Raw genomic sequence first — 21,914 nt, 5'->3', positions numbered from 1 at the left:
AGATGAAATTCCCCCGTCTAAAAATGCCCTCAGCAATCGTCACCGGAGCCACCGGTATGCACCCCGTGTCTCCGCCCGGCCACCTAACCCTAACTAACCATCAACCCCAGGAATCACCGGCAGCGCCATCGTGCACCATCTGTGCAAAGATGACCAATACGACAAGATCTACTCCCTCTCGCGCAGCAACCCGGGGTATGCGAGCCGGAAAGTACACCACGCGACGCTGGACCTGCAGAGCTCGGCCGAGGACATGGCCAAGGACCTGCAGGGGGTGTGCGCCGAGTACGTCTTCTTCTGCGCCTACCTGGCGCGCGACGACCCCATGGAGCTCATGCACGTCAACGCGACCATGCTGCGCAATTTCCTCCGGGCGCTCGAGCTCACCGGCGCGATCACCCACCTGAAGCGCTTCATCCTGACCTGCGGCTTCAAGCACTACGGCGTGCACCTGGGCCACTGCAAGCAGCCGCTGCAGGAGGATGACCCGCTGCTTGAGAGCAGCAGTGGCACCTCCTGGCCCCCAATCTTCTACTACGAACAGGAGCGCATCCTCACCGAGGCGGCCGCCCAGGGCGGCTGGGAGTGGGTGGTGACCCTCCCGGAGGACGTGCTAGGGTACGCGCGGGGCAACTTCATGAACGAGGCGACCGCGCTGGGGCTGTACTGCGCCGTCAGCAAGGTGCTCCCGGGCTCCCTGCTGCCCTACCCGGGCTGCCGGGCGAACTACTTCGCCTTCAACACCTGGACCTCGGCGAACCTGCACGCCAAGTTCTGTCTGTGGGCGGCGACGGCCCCGGACGCGGGCAACAACATCTTCAACGTGATGAACGGCGACACCGAGAGCTTCCAGAACCTCTGGCCGCGGCTGGCCCGGCGCTTCGGCTGCACGCTCCCCAACCCCATGTTCCTCGGCGGTGGCGGGCCCGATTCCGCGGGGTTCGGGGACTATGAGGCGACGACAGTGCGGATGGAGAATCTGCACCCGCTGACGGAGCATGAGCAGGCGATCGGGGTCCGGGCGGAGGGTCCGCCCACCTTGTTCCTGCAGGTCGATCCGGAGAAGTGGGCGCGACGGGAGGATGTCAATGCGGCGTGGGGTAGGCTGCGGGATACGTATGGCCTCGACCAGAAGGCGTGGGAGAAGGCGACCTGGGACTTTTTGACGTTCGTGCTGGGAAGGGATTGGAGTTGTGTGGGGAAGGGATTGGAGTTGTGTGGGGACGATGAGCAAGGCGCGGAAGCTGGGGTGGACGGGCTATGCGGACACCTGGGAGGAACTGGAGGAGACGCTAGAGGTGCTGGAGAAGGAAGGCGTGCTGCCTCCGGTGGATAGGTTGAAGAAGGATTTCTAGGCACATTTTAACACGGTCGGGTACAGTGCGAATGAGTACATATTAGCTTTTCAGTCTATGTGATTTTCCAGGTTGTAGCAGGGCCCGCTACGCGTCCTTGGCTATGTCAAGGCTTTTGGATTCTGATGTATCAAGAGAGACAACTCCGCGATGCTGGTCGACTGATGAAAGAGTATGGAGCTCGTGGCACGGGTCTTCAAGACGTACTGTGTATACAGTGAAGCTTTAGCATTCAGTCAATACGAGATTAGGTGGTCTTCTCAGCTGCTGCTACAGCCTTCAGCCCCGAACAAGCGGCGCGTCTCCACAATCAGATCCTCGAGTCGCAGGGGAGTATATATAAATGGCCATCGATGAATTCTATGATTCGGCTTAGGATGATGATACGAATTCCCCAGCAATCGCAGAGGCTTGCGAAGGAGTTTTCGATGGTAGCTGTGTCCGTTGCGGAGGCCAATGCGATGCGCGCCCTAATTGATCCTGCGGCGCCGTCAGAATTTTTCACCATTGAAACGGAATCACAAGCAGGCCAACAAAGCCTGGACAGACTTTCAGTTCTTTGCATTGCGTGCTCGGTTCCTCTTTGATCGGAACAGTCTGCATGAAAGGATAGTACTAACATACAGCAACCCTGTTCCCTAAACCCAACCTACATAGTCGACCTGAACCATCCACATCCCCATCCCTATCAAATAAAAAACATGTTCTCAATGTTGGCTACGTGCTGGAAAAAAAGCAGAATATCTATACTGTTGTCCCCAGACCTCATTCCCAGTCCAAGCAGAAGACGTCCCGGGGGAGAACCCCCGGACCCCCCTTTCTTTCAGCTCCCCAGCGACACACAATCCTAAGTCCTAGAATACCCACGTTCCGGGGGTTCTCCCCCGGGACGGCAGCCCGCCCCTGTCCAAAACCGCGCGCATCAGCCCCTCATTCACCCCCACATCAACGCCCACCTCCCTCCCCCGCCGCACCCAATACCCATTAATGAACCTTACCTCTGTCTCGCGCCCGGCCCGCAAGTCCACCACCATCGAGCACGTCGTCTCCCGCGTGCGCTCCAGCACCGTGTTAACTGTGTCCTCCAGCCGGTCGAGCGCGAAACGCGCCGTCACGCCCTCGACGCCCCGCAGCTCGGGGAGTCGCGGCACGATGGCGGAGACCTCGGCCAGCACGGCGCGGCGCAGGGCTGGCTGGGTGAAGAGGAATTTGTTGGGGGCGTTGTGCAGCGCGCAGACGGGGTTGCAGAAGGCGTTGACAGCGAGTTTTTCGAGTTGGAGTTGCAGGATTTCCGCGTAGGTGGTGTAGGTTCTTGCTGTGAGGAGGGGGGAGTGGGGCAGAGACTGGAGGAGGTAGTTTTCTTCGTTTTGAGGGTCTGTCGAGGGTTGGGTGGGCTGGGCGAGTTGGCGAGGCACTTTCCCCAGTGAGATGGCGGAGGCGCCGGTGTGCGTGACTTCGAATGGAGCGTTCAATGTGACGCCGTGGGAGATCACGCCTACGATGTAGTTTGGTCGGGTGCCGGGGTCTGGGAACAGGTGCTCGTTCACCTCGTCGATCGTGCCGCAGCCGTTCTGGAGGAAGAGGATCGTCGAGGATGGGGTCAGACGCGGCTGTAACGGGCGGAGGGCGGCGACGGTCTGTGTGGCTTTCACGGTCACGATCAGGTGGTCTATCGGTTTGGTTGCTGGTTCGTTCGAGGGGGGTGGCGGGTGCCAGGTGCGAGTGTGGTTGTAGATCTCGAGGTCGTAGCCGCGGTGGTGGGTGGTCTGGCCGGTGACGGTGTGCAGGGTGGTTTGGCTGCTGTTGCGCAGGTATTCGTCGTATAAACTCTCGCGGTGCAGGAGGAGGGTCACTGCTGGTGGCGTCGGGGCAATCTCGTTCAGCCCGTGGGCTGTGAAGGTGCCGATGCTCCCGAGGCCGAGGACATGGACTCGTGGCTGTCGGGGTGGGGGGAGTTTCGAGGGCATGGTTGCGGATTGCGAGTAGCTCCGACCCATAGGTCTGCAGGTTGGAACCAGATGTCGAGGGAGTACTCGTAACATGATGTGAGTTGGCGTCGTCGACTGCACTGCGTTATCTATCGGAGAGTTACGGTGCTTATGTCTGTTCAGTCACGCCCTACGCCCTACGCCCTACGCCTTGTCAGGGCCTTTTTTCATGCGCCCTATGTCAAAGCCACGCCCTTAAGAAGCCCATGAGATCCGGTCATATTTCTAGAGCGTGAAGATTAGAAATGCTAGAATGTTCAAGAAGGACCAATTCTCCTATCAATCACTCCGCCCTGAATCCGACCCCATGAGTCAATCAGTAACGGACCCCTTTAACGCAACACAACAGCTGTACAGTACACAAACATGCCTAATAGATACGACTTGCTTCTATCCCCAGATGTCCCCCTCCCCCTCCCCCTCCCCCTCCCCTTCCCCATTCTTCTCACAATGCAACCCCCGAAACGCCGCCAACCACTCGGGATTATCCGCCACCGTCTGATTCCACGTGTCCTCCGAATCGTACAGCACGCGCCGGGACTCCTGCTGAAACATCTCATCCGTGGGCACGACCCCCTTCCGCATCTGCTCGCGGGCAAACCGGCTCAGATGCAGGGTGAGCACCTGGGTGAACGAGCTCAGCTGATCCGGCGCGACCCCGGGGGCCATCGCCTGCAGCGGCGGGGCGACGCTCGGCACGGCGGGGGCGACGATCTCGCGCGCCGCCTGCTGGTCAGCCTCGCTCCACTGCGCCCGGGACGAGATCTGCGCGAAGTGGTCTTGGACGTCGCAGTTGGTCGCGGAGAACGGGATGACGCTGAGCGACTCGGACCCCAGCAGGTACGGCGGCAGGGCGTTGGCGACCAGCGCCGCGAAGTCCGCGGGGAACTCGTGCTCGCCGCGCCAGTCGGCCATGGTCTGGCCCGACCGGAAATGCTCCGCCAGGTGCTCGACGCGCTCCTCCCAGCTGCGTAACCGGGCGTCGCAGAACCCGCAGCGTGAGGTGATGGCTGACTGCCCGATCTTCCAGCTCTCGAGGCCCGGGGGCCCACCTTCCTTGGTGGGGAGGATGTGGTGGACGAGGCGCAGGTGCTGCGTCAGGTGGTCCTTGCGGCGGAAGGAGCGACGCATGCCGGGTTCGGTTTCGCAGGCGGTGGCATCGTGGTCGTTCAGATGGGCGATGTCCGGGTCGGGGGCCCCGCAGAAGGCGCATAGGGTGGTTTCTGGGGCGGTGGAGGAGAGGATGGTCGTGCCGAACGGGGCGCAGTACCACGCTTCCAGGGTGACATGCAAGGATTTCTCGTGGCGCGCCCAGTCGTACTTGCTCTTGAAGCGGTCGCAACAGAAGGTGCAGCAGTAGCGGCGCAGCGCGTGGGTAGAGCTGGTGGTTTTGGCGGTGGTTTGTCTTTTACGAGATGGGGCTTTGCCCTTGCGAACCCGGCTGCCCTGGCCTTGGACTGCCAGCAGATCCTGTGCGGATGAGGTCGAGCGGCCGGATTGTTGGGAGTCTCGCGACGAGGCGCTGGATTCGCCGCTGGTGGTCGATGCGGCTCGTCTATACTGACGAAATGCATGGCTACTGTCTCCCGATGCGCTCTGATTGATGCTGTCTGGTTGACTGGGGGCCGTCTTCAGCGCATCGAGGATATCTGGAATCAGGGCTGGCTCCTCTTCCGGCGGAGAGTTCCGCCACCTTTCCATCGGGTTCAAATCGCCGCTGGCATTGGGGATTACAATGGGGCCTGCTTGTGCTCCTAACTGCCGGGTAAGGTAGCGGCTTCGACGTCGAGGGAGCTGTCGACCATGGCTTGTGGTAGAGGGATCGGTGATGGGATGTGTTGCTCTGGCTGAGCGCAGACGGTCAGCTGAGGACGCGCTTAGCCCGTCCTGCTGATGGGAGTTCGGGGCGACATTGGCCATTTGGGAGGGACCTGATAGTAAATGTATACCTGATCGCCCACTTGGCGACACATCATTGTGCGAGCAGTGGAGGTCCAGCTCTGCTACAATGGCAGGAGGCAGCTCGGAGGAAGGGCTCAACAGCTGGGGTAAGATCCAGTCATATGTTCCGGAGCTCGAATGGGCGACACTGAGCAGAGCTGGATCGATCACGTTAGAGTCATCTTGTGCGGTGTTGACTAGAACTCCATCAGCACGATTATCCCTCGACGTTGCGCTATGGTACATACGCAGCTGAGCAGCCTGGTGATTCATAGCGGGGCAATTTTCCAACGTAGGGTTGCTGAGACCGAGACTGTCCGGCGTACAGTCCTCACGGAAGTAGGGTTGTCCAGTACTTGTCAACAACTGCACAGGTGCCTGCCTGGAGTTCCTTCTTTGGTTCTCGACTCACCTTCGACGTGGTTGCAGGAATAGGTTTTCTCTGGATGTACCAGCAGGAGAGGTTGACAAATCAAAAGCATGTCGAAACGGTCTTGCCTGGGGTGGCGCTCTCCTGCCCACAGATTACATAATTCCCGCCTCAGGCAGCCAACTTGGCTATGTTAAACCCGTCTAGTAGATGACCAAGATAGCACACTGTGTGTATATGTGTGTGTGGAACGGGCAATTCATTGTCAATCATACCACGGATACAGACATCAAAGGTGATGTTTATCTATATGTGAATGATACAAGAATCGAATTCTAAATTTCTTCATAGTGGCCTTGGCAAGGCAGCAGTATAAATCTTCACCCAGAAGCCAAGAGCCGAGAGGCAAGAAAACCCAAATCGATGACCGCAACAAAAGGTTTACCCGTGGCCTTGGCATAAAATGGGCAAGGCAGCATCTATGACATTACTGGTGCCCATCGGGGGCACAGGAAAGAGTGTCTGACAAGGTGCCTGCACTGAAGTGACAGGATATGATGTAGGTATCAGTATTTTTTAGGCTATGTTGCATTAATTCAACTATCCGTACATCAACCCAAGCATGTTAGCTCAGGGGAAGAGCGCCGGGCTCATAACCCGGAGGACCCTGGATCGAAACCAGGACATGCTAATGTCTTTTTTCTCCAATCCACTTTTTTTCATCGCTTTCTTTCATTCAACCCTTTCATCCACAATCTGTAACGTAGTCTAGAACTCAAGATTAATAGTCTCAAATTGTGCGGTGGAATTGTGTGGTGGACGACTCTTACAGACCCCTTCATCTGCTATTCTATTTCCTAGCATCATATTGAGGCTTGAAAAGTCGAATAATGTGTTTATCGATGCGCATACGGGCAGCGCGCGAGGCAGGCCCTGCCTCCATATATTATTATTACTTTATATATATATTTACATATGAAGACTCAATATAAAATATATCTTATTTCTAGAAAATCAACACCTCGCCAAACAGTTGGACATCAGATGTTATATAATACCTACCGCTACAGCAGCCTATACCTATTATTATGGCAGCCTGTTCCTGGGTCGATATAGATTTATCGGACTTTTAATCCGGATGCTTATATGATTCTGTTATTTTTTTATATAATAAATTATTCTAGGATTTTTTAGAAAAGAAGATTTCTTAAAAATTAGTTTTAAAATTAATAAAAAACTATTTTTAATTATCTTATTTATTTTATCTAACCAGCGTGTCTACTGTATTAAATAATTTTTAATAATTTCTAATTCTTTTTTTTAGTTATTTAAAAAAAAGTAATATAATATTAAATAAATTCTTACTAAAATTATTTTAAGATATTTTATTTATTTTTAAATTATACTATCTAACCTAGGTAGATATTTAAGAAGTATAAACTATTATTTATTAATTAAAATAATTAAATAATTAAAAAAATAGATTTAAATATTATAAATAGAATATAAAAATATTAAATTTCTAATAGAATTATATTAATATTATACTAATTTAACTTTATTTTTTAAATAAAAAAAATTAAATTTAAGAAAATCTTTATTTTCTTTCTTTAGTTTAGTTTATGATAGAAAATAGAATAAATTTATAATTTATAATATATTTTTAAAAAAGCTTCTTAGAAGTATTATATAAAAAACTAAAAAATTCTAATTATAATTAATTATTTAGATTTTATTTATTAACAGAAATAGTACTGACATATTAATAAAACATTTCTAGAAAACTACTAAAATACTAAAAAACTATAAGATTGTTTTATTTAATAAACTTTTTATTTTATTTAAAATATAGTTATTTTATAATTTAATATTATAAAATAGTTTAAACAAGCCTACCAGCAAAATAATTAAAATTTTAAAAAGTTTTATTTTTATTTAAATATTTTAGAATATTATTTTAAATCTAAATAAAATAATAAATATACTTTAATCTTTTTTGTAAAACTGGTACTAAAACTTAGTTAATATATTTATAAATATATATTAAAACTATCAGACTTCTAAAAGAAAATAGTATCTATTACTACTTATTATTAGAATATATTAAATCAAAAAAAATAAGATTTAAAAAATAAGAAAACTATTTAAATAAAAGTTTTAAAAAATCTAGATTTTTATAATTATTTAATTAAACTTTTTTTATTAAAATCCTGGCGAAATAAAAAAAATTAAAAAAAACTTTTTATTATTATAAATATAACAGTAAATATTACTTAGCTAATAGATATTTTTATAAAAATAAGAATAGGATTAAATTAAAACTAATAAAAAAAATAATAATTAAAAAATTTTTATATTTTTAATAAACTGGCTTAAAATAAAAACTATTATTTATTTTAATATCTTTATTTATTTTAATAATATATTCGAAATTTATATAAACTTAGATTTATATATTAAAATTAATTTTATTAGTTATTAGTTTATTTAATAATTTTATTTAGATATAGTTTATTTTATAGCTTTATTAATTACTATAATTAATATCTTACTATAGATACTAATAGTATATAAAAGATTTTTATTATTATTATTAATTTAAGAAAAATATATAATTATTAATTATAATTTAAAGATTTCTAAAAGTTTTATTTTATTTTTAATAATTATTTTAAAAAATCTATATATTTATTTATCTATATAGAATTAATAGTAGTAGTATAGAATCTAAAAATTAAAAATCTTATCTTTTTATAAATTTATAAAAGCTTACTAAAATCTTATTTATATTTATATTATTATTAAATTTTTAGAAAATATCTAGCTATTAAAAAATAAAATCTTATTAAATTATTTATAAATTAGATTTAATAAAACTATATTATCTTCTAAACTTTATACTTTTATAAATATAGTTTTTTCTAGTTATTTTTAGTAACTTTTTTTTATAAACTGTTGGATTATACTATTAATTTCAAAAATAGTAAAATCTTATTATATAAATCTATTTATTTTTTATTTTAAATTAAGTTTTGATTTTTTTATTATTTTATTAATAAAAATATTTAATTAGAATAAATTCAATTTTTTAAAAATTCTATAAAAAAATTTTTTATATTAAAAAAAATAAAGACCTTTAATTATATATAGATTATAGAAAACTTAATAAGATTTTAGTTAAAAATTATTATTTTTGATTTTTGATTTTAAAAGTTTTAAATAAGATTATACAAGCTAAATACTTTTTAAAACTTAATATTTAGAATATTTATTATTAAATTTATATAAAATAAAAAAATAAATAGAAAACAGCTTTTTAAATTTATTATAAATATTTTAAATATTTAGTAATATTATTTAAATTAATTAATACTTTAGTTATATTTTAAAATTATATCTATTTAGCTTTTTATAATATATTAGATATTTTTTATATTATTTATTTAAATAATATTCTTATTTTTTTAAAAAAAACTGTTCTTTTTATATTTTTTATTTATATTAAGTATTAAAATACTTATAAAAAGCAGATCTTTATATTAAATTATTAAAGTATATTTTTTATTAAGATTATATTAAATTTTCAGAATATATTATATTTTTATATAATATATTAATAGATTTTTAAAAAATATCTAATATTTTTATATAACTAATATTAACTATATACTATAAGATTTAAATATTCTTAGGATTTTATAATTTTTATTAGTATTTTATTAAAAATTATTTTTTAATTATATTACTACTAACCTTTTTTTAAAAAGTATTTAAAATAGAAAAAAACCTAAAAAAATAGTATTAATTAATAAAAAATAATAAAATTCTAATAGCTTTTTTATAGTTTTAAGACTATATCTTTATTAAAATATTTTAATTCTAAATAGAAGATCCGGGTAGAAATAAATATTTTTTAATAAAATATAATAAAAATACTATTTTAGCTAGATAATTATAACATATATTATTTTATTATATTTTAATTAAAAAAGTTTAATAATATTAAAACTTATTATTTAATCTTAGATTAAAAGCTTTTTATTATTATTTATTTATTTAAATATTAGTATTAATATTTTAAAGAGCTATTATATATTATTAAAATTTTTTAGATTATTAAAATTTTTAGATTTTTATAAAGCAGCTGAAGCTGAATAATTATTAAACTTAATAATATATATATTTTAGTAGTTATAATTTTATTATTTAATATTAATTTAATAAATATAATTTTACTAATCTATTATTAAAAATAAAAAAAACTTAGAAATTCTGTTTAATATAAAGATTCTAAAATTAATATAATATTAAATAATTAATAAATCTTTAGTAGAACCTCAGCTAGTTTCTATAAAATCCTAGTTTAAATATAATAAAATATTTTTATAAAAAAGTCCTAAACTTAATATCTGTATAATATTAAGCTTTTAATAAAATTAAAAAAATTAGAAAACTAATATAAAAATAGCTAATTAAATTATTAAAATAAAAATATTCTATAATCTATATATTAGTATATTAATAATATTTCAAATATATAAATATAAAAATTTATTATATTCTAAAACTATTAAAATAAGCTTATTCTATAATAAATATATTAGTATATTAGCAGTATTCTAAGTATATAAAAATAAAAATTTATTTTATTCTAAAATTAATAAAGAATTATATTTTCTAATTCGAAAAATCTAAAATAAAGATATAAAAATATATTATTAAAAACTTACTGTTTTAAAAAATGATTCTAAATTTAAATATTAAAAAATTAATAAGAATAATTCTATTATATATAAATATTATTTACATATTTCTACAAAAGAAAGTTTTTAGTAATATTTATTAAATTTTTATTATAATAATTAGCTAATAGATTATTTTAGATAATTAAAAATAAAAACTTTTTTTAAAAAAATTCTATTAAATAAATTTTCATAAAAATATAGTTATTTATATTAGAAAATACTCTATATATTAAAAAATTATATTTATTAAATATAAATTATACAATAAGTTTAAATTACTGCTAATTTCTAGCTAATTCTTTATTAAATTATTTATAGACTTTATTATAGGTCCATCTTCTATTATAATAAAAAAATATTTCAGATTTAATTTTTATTATTATTAATAGATTTATAAAATAGTATTAATTTTTATTTATTTTATATATTATAACTATTTTAGAATTTATTAAATTTTTTTATAAAAAGATTAGATTTTAGTTTAGATTATTTTAAAATATAATCTTAAATAAAGATTTTTTTTAGTAAATTTTAATTCTAAGTTATATATTATACTTAGATTAAATTCTATTTATTAACAGTATTTCGATTTTAGACTAATAATCAAACTAAAAAAATAAATTAGATTTTTAAATAATATTTTTAGTATTTTATTAATAAAAATTAATCAAATTAGTTTATTCTACTATTTTCTATTTAATTTATTTATAATAATATTTTAAATTTAACTACTAGTTATTTTTTTAAGACTTTTATAGATTTTTTATCTGATTTTTATTTTTATACCGAGATTAATATTTTTTAGAAAAAGATTTCTACAGCTAAAAATTAAATTAATAAACTAGCTGTACTATAGAAAAATCTATAAAATTATTAGTAAAAAGCTAATAAAATATAAAAAAAATATCATAATAAAAAATATCAGTTAAGAATTTTTAAAAAAAAAAAGATTTAGTAAAATTATTTATTAAAAATTTAAAAATTAAGGTTTTTTTTAAAAGCTATCTTCTTACTATATTAGATTTTTAAAAATTCTAATAATTATTAGAAAATAGATATATTAAATTTCTTTGATTTAACTACTATTATTAAATTTATAATATTCTTTATATATTAATATTAGAATAATAAGAATTTAGTATAGATTTATAAGACTAACTTTATCTTTTAAATTTAAAAAAAATTTAAGATTAAAAATATTAAAAATAAATAAATTTTTAAAAATTATTAATATTTTCTAGTTAAATAAATATATTTGCTAAATAAATATAATAAATAGATTCCGAAAAAATTTATAAATAATATTTAATAAACTATTTAAAATTTTAGAAAAGAAAAAAAATTAAAACAGTAAAAAATATTTTATTTTTAAATATAAGAAAAACAACTAAATTTATATTAAATTATTATATTAAATATATTTAAATATTAATATTAAAATATATAATTAAAATAAAAATTCTTTATAAATAAACTAGATCTCTATTAAAAAACTACTAGATTAATCCGGCTAATTAATACTATTTTTATAGAAGATAAATAATAAAAAACTAGAATTATTTTATTTTTCAAATATAAAAATTTTAAATAACGGTCTTATTGCTATATATAGTATATATTTCATAATAGATTTTCTTAAAAATATCTATTTGGTTCTAGTTTATAAAAAAAAATCTATTATTTTCGGATATTAGATAAAATATAGTCGGATTATTTATAATAAAATAATAACTTATAATAAAACATAATAGAAAATTAGATTAAACTAATAAATTAGTTTATAAATTAATAGAAAATTAATTGAAAAATATATAATAATTTTAAATTTATTAATATTAGTAAGTTTATATTTATAATAATAAACTAGCTCGGCTGTTTGAAAACTAATAGCTAAAATTAGAATTAAATAGTTAATTTAAATATAAAGTATTAGATTCTAATCTAGATTTTAATTAAAAATAATATAATTAATAAAAAACTTCTAACTCTAATTAAAAATCTGTAATAATTTAAGAATATTTTTTAATATGTTAATTAAAGTCTAGTTTTTATTAGTTTAATAAATTTATTAAATAATTATTAAAATATATTTAATAATAGATTTAGTTTCTATTAGAATATTATTTATATACTATAAATATTATAATATTAAAAATATAGCTAGATATAAAATTTTTTATATTAATAATATTAAACTTTTTAATATTAGTTTTTAAATAATATAAATAAAAAAAATCTTAGATATAATAAATATATCGGCTAAACAACAGCGAGTAGTTATAGATATTATATTAAAAAATAATAAAAATAAGAATTTTGAAAAAATTAGTTAATAAATAAATATTAAATAAATAATAAAAATAACGGTAAAAATAACAAAAAAATATAAAAAAAAGATTTAATAAAAAGTTAAAATATAAAAATAAATAAAAATATATTAATCTTTTTTATTTATATATAAATTTTATATCAGATTTTAATTAGATTATTAATAAAATATATATTTTATTTACTATTTTAAAATCTTTTATTTATATAATATATAGTCTACTAGGCAGCTCTTCTACTATTATAATACTAAATTTTATTATTTAGAAAATATTATTAGTAGAAATATTTAATTAAGATAAATAATAAAACTATTTATAATTATATTATTATATTAGATAGTCCGGCTTAGCAGAGAAGTATAATTATTATATAATATTTATTATTATAATAATTTATATTGTCACGGTGTGAGCAAGAGGCTCCCGTTGACCCCGAACCCGAAGAACCACTGAGAACTACTACCTGTCTGAATCCTGTCTGAATCCTGTATTGATGCAATCTTATATAGTGTATACAGTGTAAAGCCATCGGCTTTACATCCTAGTCCTTTTGCCAATAGTGCAACGGTTATCCTTTGGAATACGTACCCCGAGGTGCTCCGTGACATATATCTACTATTATAATAGTCTGTTTTTAGATTAATATAGATTTATTAGATTTTTAATCTAAATATCTATATTATTCTGTTATTTATTTTTCTTTTTATATAATATATTGTTTTAGAATCTTTTAGAGAAGGAGATTTCTTAAGAATTAGTCTTAAAATTAATAAAAAACTATTTTTAACTATTTTATTTGTCTTGCCTAACCAGCATGTCTACTACGTCAAGTAGTTCCTAACATCAGATGAGATTACATTAACTTAAATATTATTTCCTTCTTTGATTAACAAGCAGCGAGTTGGGAAATATTGCCTTCTAATTCTTAATAAATATAACGCTTATTTAATATCTTACTCTAGTTAAATCTGCAGCTAGAATAATTTCAATATATCTCTATATTTCTTATATTTTGTCAGCCTTTGAATATTGCTTGCTTTGCGCTGTTATAAAAAGATACAACAATTTCATTCAACAGGTAATTTGCTAATAAATCTATTGTATCAATAGGAGTAATTTCTTAGATATATCTTTCAAAGCCCGAGATAGAGTGGATTTTGGTTAAAAAACAGGTTAAAAACTGAGCTTCTAAAACTTGTATTTGGCCTCAAAGAAAATAAGATTTATATGTTTTCTCTCTGAAATTAAATATATATATCATATTAGTTTATATATTACAAATATATTATACTCCAATACAACTATTCTGTTATTAATACATGACCAATCAGTTTCAGTATGATTTTATATAGTAATTTTTAACCGTTAAGTAATTTATTGTTTATATACGTGTATTATATAATAAATATATTTTAATTAAAAATATTATAATTAGAGTACAGTTTTTGCTTAGAAAATTAAGATAAAGAATTTATATATCTTATAAAATACTTTAACCGTTGACTGTATTTTGTAACCGTTATCATTAACCTGACCGGGCCGTTAGCCACTCTAGCCCGAGAACTTATTTGATTACTTATACAGAATACTTTTTCAGCTTCTGGTTTGGTATTTTTTATTATATAATACCTACTACTACAGCAATTTATACCTACTACTAAAACAGTCTGCTTTTAGAAAAACATTAATTTATTAGATTTTTAATCCGGATGTCTATCTTATTATATTGTTTACTCTTTTCTTCACATAATATATAACTATTAAAAGTTCTTGAGGTTGTTAGGAACTACTTGATGCAGTAGACATGTTGGTTAGACACCTAATTTTTGCGGCTGAAAATTTTTCTTCTCCAGAGTTGGAGATTCAACTTCCTTTAACTTCAGAAACCCCGACAGCGATAAGTATGGGAGACTTCGTGCCTTTCAGATGACTGTCCACATAGAATTGCTTTTCAAAAGGAAATTCAATGACTACTTTCGTTTCCTCGCGACGGTCGAACCGCGCGTAGTACTCGGGCGCTTCCTCAATTCCGATAACGGCGCTCACGATGGACCCTGGGCGCAATTTACCGGTGACAATGAGGTTGAGCATCTGAGTGCCAAGGCTCAGCGGCGATGAGACGCTTCCACGCGCTGAGAAATCATTCATGAAAAGAGGCTTGATGTCAATCGACTGCGCTTGGTTTCCGCTCCCATAGACTCCGACGACGCCAATACCGCCCTGAGGCGCCACTACCTGTCCAGCCTGGTGCAGCACAATGCTACTGTTTATATTACCCCCCGCATCTTCGGCCTCGTAACCAACACAGTCAGCGACGCGCGTAACCCCAGCCGGTTCGAACCGGCGTAGTGCCTCCATCGAGCCCTCCAATGCAAAATTGACTGGAATGGCACCATGGGCGGCGGCCAGGTCCAGGCGGCCTTGAAGGTGGTCTACGACGTAGATCCTGGACGCGCCGCGCACTGCGGCAGAAAGGATAGTCATTTGTTCTACGGGACCGGCACCGAAAATTGTATCCGTATCTCCGGGTCCCTGACCGGCAAAGTCAAGCGCTGCCCAGCCTGTTGTGAGAATGTCGGACATGAAGAGATCATCATGAATAGTGGATGAATTTATGATGGTCGGCTTGGACACATCGATGATGGTGATGTTCAACGCGCCGACGAGGGCAACCGCACGCATGAGAGACTGCATGGTCGTATTGGTCGAATGCTTACCAGGCTGTATAATGAGGGAACAGAAAAGAATTTGTCCAAAAAGGGTCTATACACCGTGGGACCAGTTTACATAAGCAGACACTCCCTGATGTCGTTGAAGTCTGAAGGGTCGAGCGATTAGCGAATTTCGAGACGCGTAATGCCGAGCCACGAAATTCGTACTTGCCACAACCATATTAACATGATCGCCATACGCTACTGCGAGCTGCTTATGAGGTCCCTGCATATTCCTGTGGCACATTCCCGTTGCTAAATGGCTTTAGAAGATCTTTGTGGGTGCTCAAAGCGGATATGAGTCTCTCAGGATCAACACAGCTGGGCTGCTAACTAGCAGGTCTAGGGTCATAATGTTCTTTCTCACAAGAATGTCGATCGAAATGGCAGTTTCGGCGTAGGGGACTAAGCAAACAAGGCAGGGAGGATACGGCAAATCATGGTGGATACAGATTTCGCAATCTTGAATTCTCTCTCCGCTTGTTTCTAATCTTTATCACAGGCATGACGACAGTATTCTACCTGCCAGAATAGATAATTTTGTTTTGTGCAGCGCAAACACGGCTAGGCCTTCATGGCAAGAGGGTCTGATACCTGCCAGGGGTTGTCATGTTTGGTGTAGTGAATGAAATGGACTACCTGAAGGAGTGATGACATTCTGAAAACAAGGGCGTTTGTGACTAGATCCGGGAGACGGGAATAAGGCGATGCGTACATTATTCTTGAAATCATAAGGGATGCTACCCATAGACTGCATTTCAGATAGCCCTTTTAATGGGACCAGATCATTGTGGCTCTTTCAACTGTTGTGTAGACCTGTATCCCCAGACTTGCTCACTCTAGCAAAATGGAATGCCGCAAATGTTAGCATGCAAGTCACTTTGATGGACCAAGATCCTGACCCACCATGAGGGAATCAGCAACCGGAATAACCCAAAGTCCGCAGGCAGCATTAGAGGCGAACATTCCCCCTGCCCATCTCCGCCTCTGACATCGTTGTCTGTTCGGATACATCTAGCCGTGATGGGCCAGGGCCCCTAATTGCCGCCGCTGTAGCTCTTAACCACGACCTAAATATCACCGAAAATCAGCAAAACTCAAGTCGGGCCAACAGACCAGTGGCCAGTCAACTCGGTAGACATTTGATTAGCCTAGCGCCACCAAGATTCAAATCGAAACGACGCCCACTGTGAGCTAGAATTTCTGCGATAGTGCGTTCTCGCTTCAAATGGTCCAGGGGCCCAAAAAAGAAAATAGGGCAGCCATTTTCAAGCCCTGCTAAAGGCAGCCACTAAGGCCAGAGCAAGAGGAATCGTGCTCCCGGCTCCAGTGGATACCCGGCCATTGTGAGGACCTAGGAAACCCATAGCGGATTGACCGGTCAATGAGATGAAAGAGAGATTTATTCTGAGCTGCTTACCGACACGCAACTTCATACACCTATTGCACCCACCATTTGCGACTAGGTCTCTGTGTTATTTAGGCTTCTACTACTCACGGCTATTCTGCTTTCATATGACCGGATAATCGTATGTGCCAAATATTGCCTCTCTGGGGCACTGCGACAACTGGATTGAATTATGCTTGCAGGGCTTAAGGCGTTGAGAGAAATATACCACAATGGAGTTGCTGCCTGGAGGAACGCGCAAGCGGTGGGGAAACGAGTGATATTGTATAGCATGAGCCTAATTCCAAGTTTATATTAGGAAAGACGTTCATTTGGCCAGCTTTTAATAGGTAAGCATACAAAACTTTGTTGTTGGATGAATAATAGCGAGCTTTATCGGAATTTCTGTCCCCTGTAATTTTGCTTGCCGAAAATGACCCGCGCTCTGTATTTGTTGATCTCAACATCAACGCAAACTCGAAATTATCGCCGGAGTTTCGTTTTGACCGTTGAACTTCATGGCTACTACCGGTTATTAAGCCGCGTCCAGAATTCTATACCATTCTTCGCATCTTTCCACTACACGTGGATCTTCACTGCGTGTGCCGATACTGGTTGCATTCAAGATCAACAGTGTATTTCTGCGACCATACATTGGCATATTGCCGGCAAGGTCTGTGGTTGGCGTTCCTGTAAGTGTAAAGCTGGTGACGAGCTGCTGCAGAGTAATAAGTGGGTCGAAAACGCCTGGTGCTGGGTCTAAGTTGGCATCAAATGTTGCTGAAATGTCTTGTGCATGAAGGCCGGGGAAAACGTCGAAAACATAGTTAAAGGTAGCATTTGACAAAGCCAGCGCAAGCGAGATATCATTGCACTGAATAATTGCTTCCTGGAAAGTAGCACCCGCACGACCTATTTCATCCGTGTAACGGTGAGAGCCGTCAAAGATTGGCGGATACATCTGGCTAGAGACATAGGCAGTGTCATTAGGCTGGAGGTGAAGCAAGCCGGTGATGTAGCCTTGATAATCACTGTTGTTCCGTAGAGAGAAGTCGGAGAAGATGATTCCATCGTTACCATTATACGCCAACATCGGAGTGACATTCGTGTCCAGTCTTCTCTGGCGTAGTAGACGAGATGGAGATTCCGGAACGAATATGCCGTCCACTACGGGCCCATAGGTAAAGCTTCCAAGAGGGGAGTTGTAGACCTGTTGGCGGTTGGCTTCCATAAGGACAGATGAGGGCAGGCGCCGGGCCTCCTCCAGTGTGCTAACATTGGCAAATCGCAGGAATTGATTGAATATCCGTTCTTGCTCAGCGGGATTGAGTATCGGTTCGGGGATAAATGCAGGGGACTGCAATATAGCCTGTTGGAATGGAACAGGCCCATTACTACCACCGTAGGCCTTGCGAGCAGTTAGGAAGGAATTTATAACAGAGAGCACCGAGGACAAGACTTACAGTGATTTGATGCAGGATAGAGCCACCTCCTGCTGACTCGCCGATGACTGTGACATGGTTCGGGTCGCCGCCAAAAAGATGAATATACTGTTGGACCCATTCCAAGGCAAAACGCTGGTCTAACAACCCAGAATTCGCTGCGCCATTCCGTTGAATAGCTGAACCACTTAGCCATCCAAAGGCACCAAGACGGCAGTTAATCGCCACATAGATGAATTCATTCTTTCCGCGACGCAGAAGACCCACGGGAGAACCGCTCCCTTGACCAGTCTTAGAGCCACCCGTGTACCCCCCTCCGTAGATCCATACCAGGACCTATATTTGCGGTCAGTACGCTTGTTTTGAGAACATTTCAGTTCAGTGAGGTGGTAATTTGAATCCACTCACGGGAGCTCCCTTCTTTTTGCCAGAAGTCTCGAAGATCTTCTTCGGCACGACCACGTCCAGAAAGAGACAATCCTCACTCGCACGTGGATCCATCAGAACAGGTCCCATGCTGGTAACGCTGCCATTTGTGACATAGCTAATTGCATTCGAACCGGACTGGGGCATCCAAGATGGGAGAGCCTGCGGGCAAATACGGGCCTCAGAGCCTTGTTGAGCCGTGGATCTGTTAACCATTGGAGGAGCAGGGGCTCTGAACCGGAGATCTCCAACTGGTGCGGCAGCATAGCGGATATTGGAAAAGTTGTAGAGTCCGACTCGTTCCTATATCAACATCAACGCTTTGTCTAGGCCAAAAACGTACAAATTTCGAACTATACCTCGTAGGAAATGGCTTGATGCAACTCGTAGCCAAGGTCGACAATGGGCAAATGCGATGAGTTTGGCTGGGCTGCGGCAAAGAGGCCGAATACAAGATTCAACCCAAGAATCTTGAGAATCATTTTCAGAGTTATATGATGGCAAACCTGAGTAGAGGAAATGTGAATCCAAGGCGGTTGACGGACAGTCTCTGAGGGAAACTGTGCAATAAATAGTGAGGTTGAAGTGCTGGGCGATTGTAGCCTTCGGTCCTGTGCCGCGCAACCAACCCGATAGGTCGATTCCTCAGAAATAGGCCGTCATCTAATTTCGCTCAACCGCTATTTCAAGAGCCTGACTGTATTTCTCGGAGGCTCGGGAGAAGCGACTTAATCGCTTCCCAGGTAATTCAGAGATCTCGGCGGACCACTGCATCACAGCAGTAGCCTGGGTGCCATCGCTGTTCTGACTTTCTTGCGCATCGATGTCGATCCTAACTTGCCGCGAACTAGTATGTGTGTTGCCTAAAACTGCTTGAGTTGCTTTAGAGATTAACTTAAAGTCGGACTTTTTGAACTCAACTCCGTCAAATTAGTGAGTGGGCTCCGCATCAAGCATGTTACTAGGGGTTAGAGTGTGGATCAACCAGCTCAAACTCTAATTAATAGTGGTGAGTATGACTTTCAACTTCGGGGACTCGGTTCTCGGATGTCGGTGTCAGGTTACATACAACCTTGGGCTCTGGGGCTGGTCGTAAGCTCGGACTTAACGGAGATATAGGTAGGGGAGGCGAGGGGAGCGGTAGAAGAGGTGGCACGAGGGAGCCATGTCACCACTAGGCTCAGTTTCGGGGCTCATAAATACCTTAGAGTCGTCGCTAGGTGCAAGAATTCATCATTGAGCACCCCAAATTTATTATTCTCTCTGGCCCTACTCTTGCTTCACTCCTCGAGTCTCTCCCCAACACGATATAACGATGGCCCCGGAAGACCAAATCATCCTTATCACTGGAGCCTCCGGTTTCTTGGCTTCCCATGTCGTGGACTATTTTCTGCGCGCTGGTTACCAAGTCCGAGGAACCGTTCGGTCGTCCGCAACTGCTGAAAAGGTTCGACAAACCTTCTCTGACTATGCGCCTCAATTAAGCTTCGTTGTTGTTGAGGATGTCGCTAGTCCAGGGGCCTTTGATACTGCAGTTGAAGGTGTTCATGGAGTGATCCATACAGCTGCTCCATTCCAGGTCTTTGGGGTTGAGGATAATGAGCGGGACCTACTCAAGCCGGCCATCGATGGGACGCTCAACATTTTGAAATCTGTCCATGAATTTGCTCCCCAGGTCAGACGCGTTGTCCTAACTTCCTCGTTTGCTGCTATGGCAGACCATAGCAAGGGCAAGTGGACTGGCCACGTCTACTCCGAGCTTGACTGGAACCCAACCCCCTACGAAGCTGCCGCGGCCGAAGGTGCTCCAGCCGGGTTGGCCTACTCGACTGCGAAATCATTGGCTGAGCGTCATGCCTGGGACTATGTTAAGAACAACAAGGTTAACTTTGATATCACTACAATCATGCCGCCAATGATATATGGCCCTAATATCAACGCCACTGCCGACCTTGCCAGGTTAAATTCCTCTTCTATGGATATTTACCGCTTTATGTCGCCACAGTCGAGATCCAGCGATCCAGTGCCGGAGAATATGTTTTGGTCATTTGTGGACGTGCGTGATGTGGCTGAGGCACACTTGCGTGCCTACCAGGTGATTGAAGCTGGCAATGAGCGTTTCTTCATTTGTAAGAGCAACTTTACATACCAGCAATTTGTGGATGCTTTGCGGGCCAACCTTCTGGACATCAAAGGCCGAGTGCCTATTGGAAATCCTGGCGCCGGAGAAGTCCCTTCTGATGTTTACACCATCGACACATCCAAATCGCAAAGAATCCTGGGCTTGAAATATCGTCCTTTGGAGGAAGCAATTGTTGATGCTGCACGGTCTTTACTAAAAATCGAGGCTATGAGTGCTTAGCTGGCTGCAGAGGGTAACATATGGCAATCAGCTCTGGACGACTTTGTCCTCTTTGCAGATGGTGGCTCTCTTTTCCCCTTATAAACAGATCGTGATTTCCCTTACGCCAGAATCTCACTTTGTACTTATAATCCCCCCCCATAAAAAAGCACCTGATTTTATCGGAGTCATGCATAGCACTACAACTTCCAAGGTCAGCTATGTGGCACTCTGCTAATAAGGCCGACCAATAAATAGCCCGTAAGGACGGTGTATATAGTATTATCAACTCGTAAGCTCAGTGGCGATCGGCAGAGATCAGAACAGAGTGTGTTTGGCGAGAGAGAATATCTCCCTTATTTCGGATACCCTAAGTGGAAGTCTGTGAAATATGCTGATAGCCTCAATTCCAGATGCTTTAAACAAGTTTCTTCAGACAAGAAAAGTATGTCATTGCAGGTTTTCGTATTTGACAAACCGGCCAAGCATGGGTATATAGGTAGAAGATCCTGTCTAGGTTTCCCACTTCAACACTCTGTAACTCTTTGTGACGTCTGAGGCTATTGTCATCTTCATAGCCTCTGTGACGTTTGAGAACACAATCTTTATCTCCCCAGTCCCACAGCCACTGCCTAGTCCACCTTCACGCTCGGCATCACCACTGGCTTAGCTTACTCTACGTCTGTGCCACTCGCTATTTCCACGCTATTTCCACTCCACGATTCGACACCATGCTCTCTGTCTACTTGAAACCTATCGTCGGCGGGAAGGTCTAGGAGTTGGGACTCCCATCCCCTACCCGGATGGCGCGCGAATTATCGAGATTGAGGAAATTCCTGTCAGGGTGGACCTGACCGCAGATTATTATCCAGTGGAAA

The 21,914-nt window shown here is 39.3% G+C and overlaps 6 protein-coding genes and 1 non-coding gene across 7 annotated transcripts; 3 read left to right on the top strand and 4 right to left on the bottom strand.

Annotated features, from left to right (window-relative positions):
• Window positions 1-23: 23 nt before the first annotated feature.
• On the top strand, window positions 24-1,355 carry BO66DRAFT_326088 (SDR family oxidoreductase; the record flags this gene model as incomplete). The annotated part of the gene is given in 3 exon segments (XM_025643894.1): window positions 24-54; window positions 111-1,212; window positions 1,232-1,355. The coding sequence occupies 3 exon segments, from the start codon at window positions 24-26 to the stop codon at window positions 1,353-1,355; spliced, it is 1,257 nt and encodes a 418-aa protein (XP_025502616.1).
• An 854-nt stretch (window positions 1,356-2,209) lies between these two features.
• Window positions 2,210-3,322, bottom strand: BO66DRAFT_454682 (ketopantoate reductase family protein; the record flags this gene model as incomplete). The annotated part of the gene is made up of 1 exon (XM_025652035.1): window positions 2,210-3,322. One exon carries the CDS (start codon window positions 3,320-3,322, stop codon window positions 2,210-2,212), a length of 1,113 nt encoding a protein of 370 aa, XP_025502615.1.
• Window positions 3,323-3,733: 411 nt separating this feature from the next.
• Window positions 3,734-5,835, bottom strand: BO66DRAFT_376874 (C2H2-type zinc finger protein; the record flags this gene model as incomplete). The annotated part of the gene is made up of 2 exons (XM_025645727.1): window positions 5,533-5,835; window positions 3,734-5,481 (listed from the first exon to the last, which is right to left on the bottom strand). Exons 1-2 carry the CDS (start codon window positions 5,555-5,557, stop codon window positions 3,734-3,736), a joined length of 1,773 nt encoding a protein of 590 aa, XP_025502614.1. The 5' UTR covers window positions 5,558-5,835.
• A 438-nt stretch (window positions 5,836-6,273) lies between these two features.
• BO66DRAFT_t205 lies at window positions 6,274-6,345 on the top strand. Its single transcript has one exon. It is a non-coding gene; the product is annotated as a tRNA-Met (tRNA).
• An 8,247-nt stretch (window positions 6,346-14,592) lies between these two features.
• BO66DRAFT_326028 (NAD(P)-binding protein) lies at window positions 14,593-15,411 on the bottom strand (the record flags this gene model as incomplete). Its single annotated transcript, XM_025643892.1, has 1 exon — window positions 14,593-15,411. The coding sequence occupies one exon, from the start codon at window positions 15,409-15,411 to the stop codon at window positions 14,593-14,595; it is 819 nt and encodes a 272-aa protein (XP_025502613.1).
• Window positions 15,412-17,335: 1,924 nt separating this feature from the next.
• Window positions 17,336-19,177, bottom strand: BO66DRAFT_454677 (alpha/beta-hydrolase; the record flags this gene model as incomplete). Its single annotated transcript, XM_025652034.1, has 4 exons — window positions 17,336-18,235; window positions 18,291-18,605; window positions 18,678-18,998; window positions 19,055-19,177. The coding sequence occupies 4 exons, from the start codon at window positions 19,175-19,177 to the stop codon at window positions 17,363-17,365; spliced, it is 1,632 nt and encodes a 543-aa protein (XP_025502612.1). The 3' UTR covers window positions 17,336-17,362.
• An 833-nt stretch (window positions 19,178-20,010) lies between these two features.
• On the top strand, window positions 20,011-21,057 carry BO66DRAFT_454676 (SDR family oxidoreductase; the record flags this gene model as incomplete). The annotated part of the gene is made up of 1 exon (XM_025652033.1): window positions 20,011-21,057. One exon carries the CDS (start codon window positions 20,011-20,013, stop codon window positions 21,055-21,057), a length of 1,047 nt encoding a protein of 348 aa, XP_025502611.1.
• Window positions 21,058-21,914: the final 857 nt, after the last annotated feature.

This window comes from Aspergillus aculeatinus (assembly GCF_003184765.1).
Source record: "Aspergillus aculeatinus CBS 121060 unplaced genomic scaffold BO66scaffold_32, whole genome shotgun sequence".
Taxonomy (NCBI): Eukaryota; Fungi; Ascomycota; class Eurotiomycetes; order Eurotiales; family Aspergillaceae; genus Aspergillus; species Aspergillus aculeatinus.
This window is presented reverse-complemented; position numbering and strand designations above follow the sequence as displayed.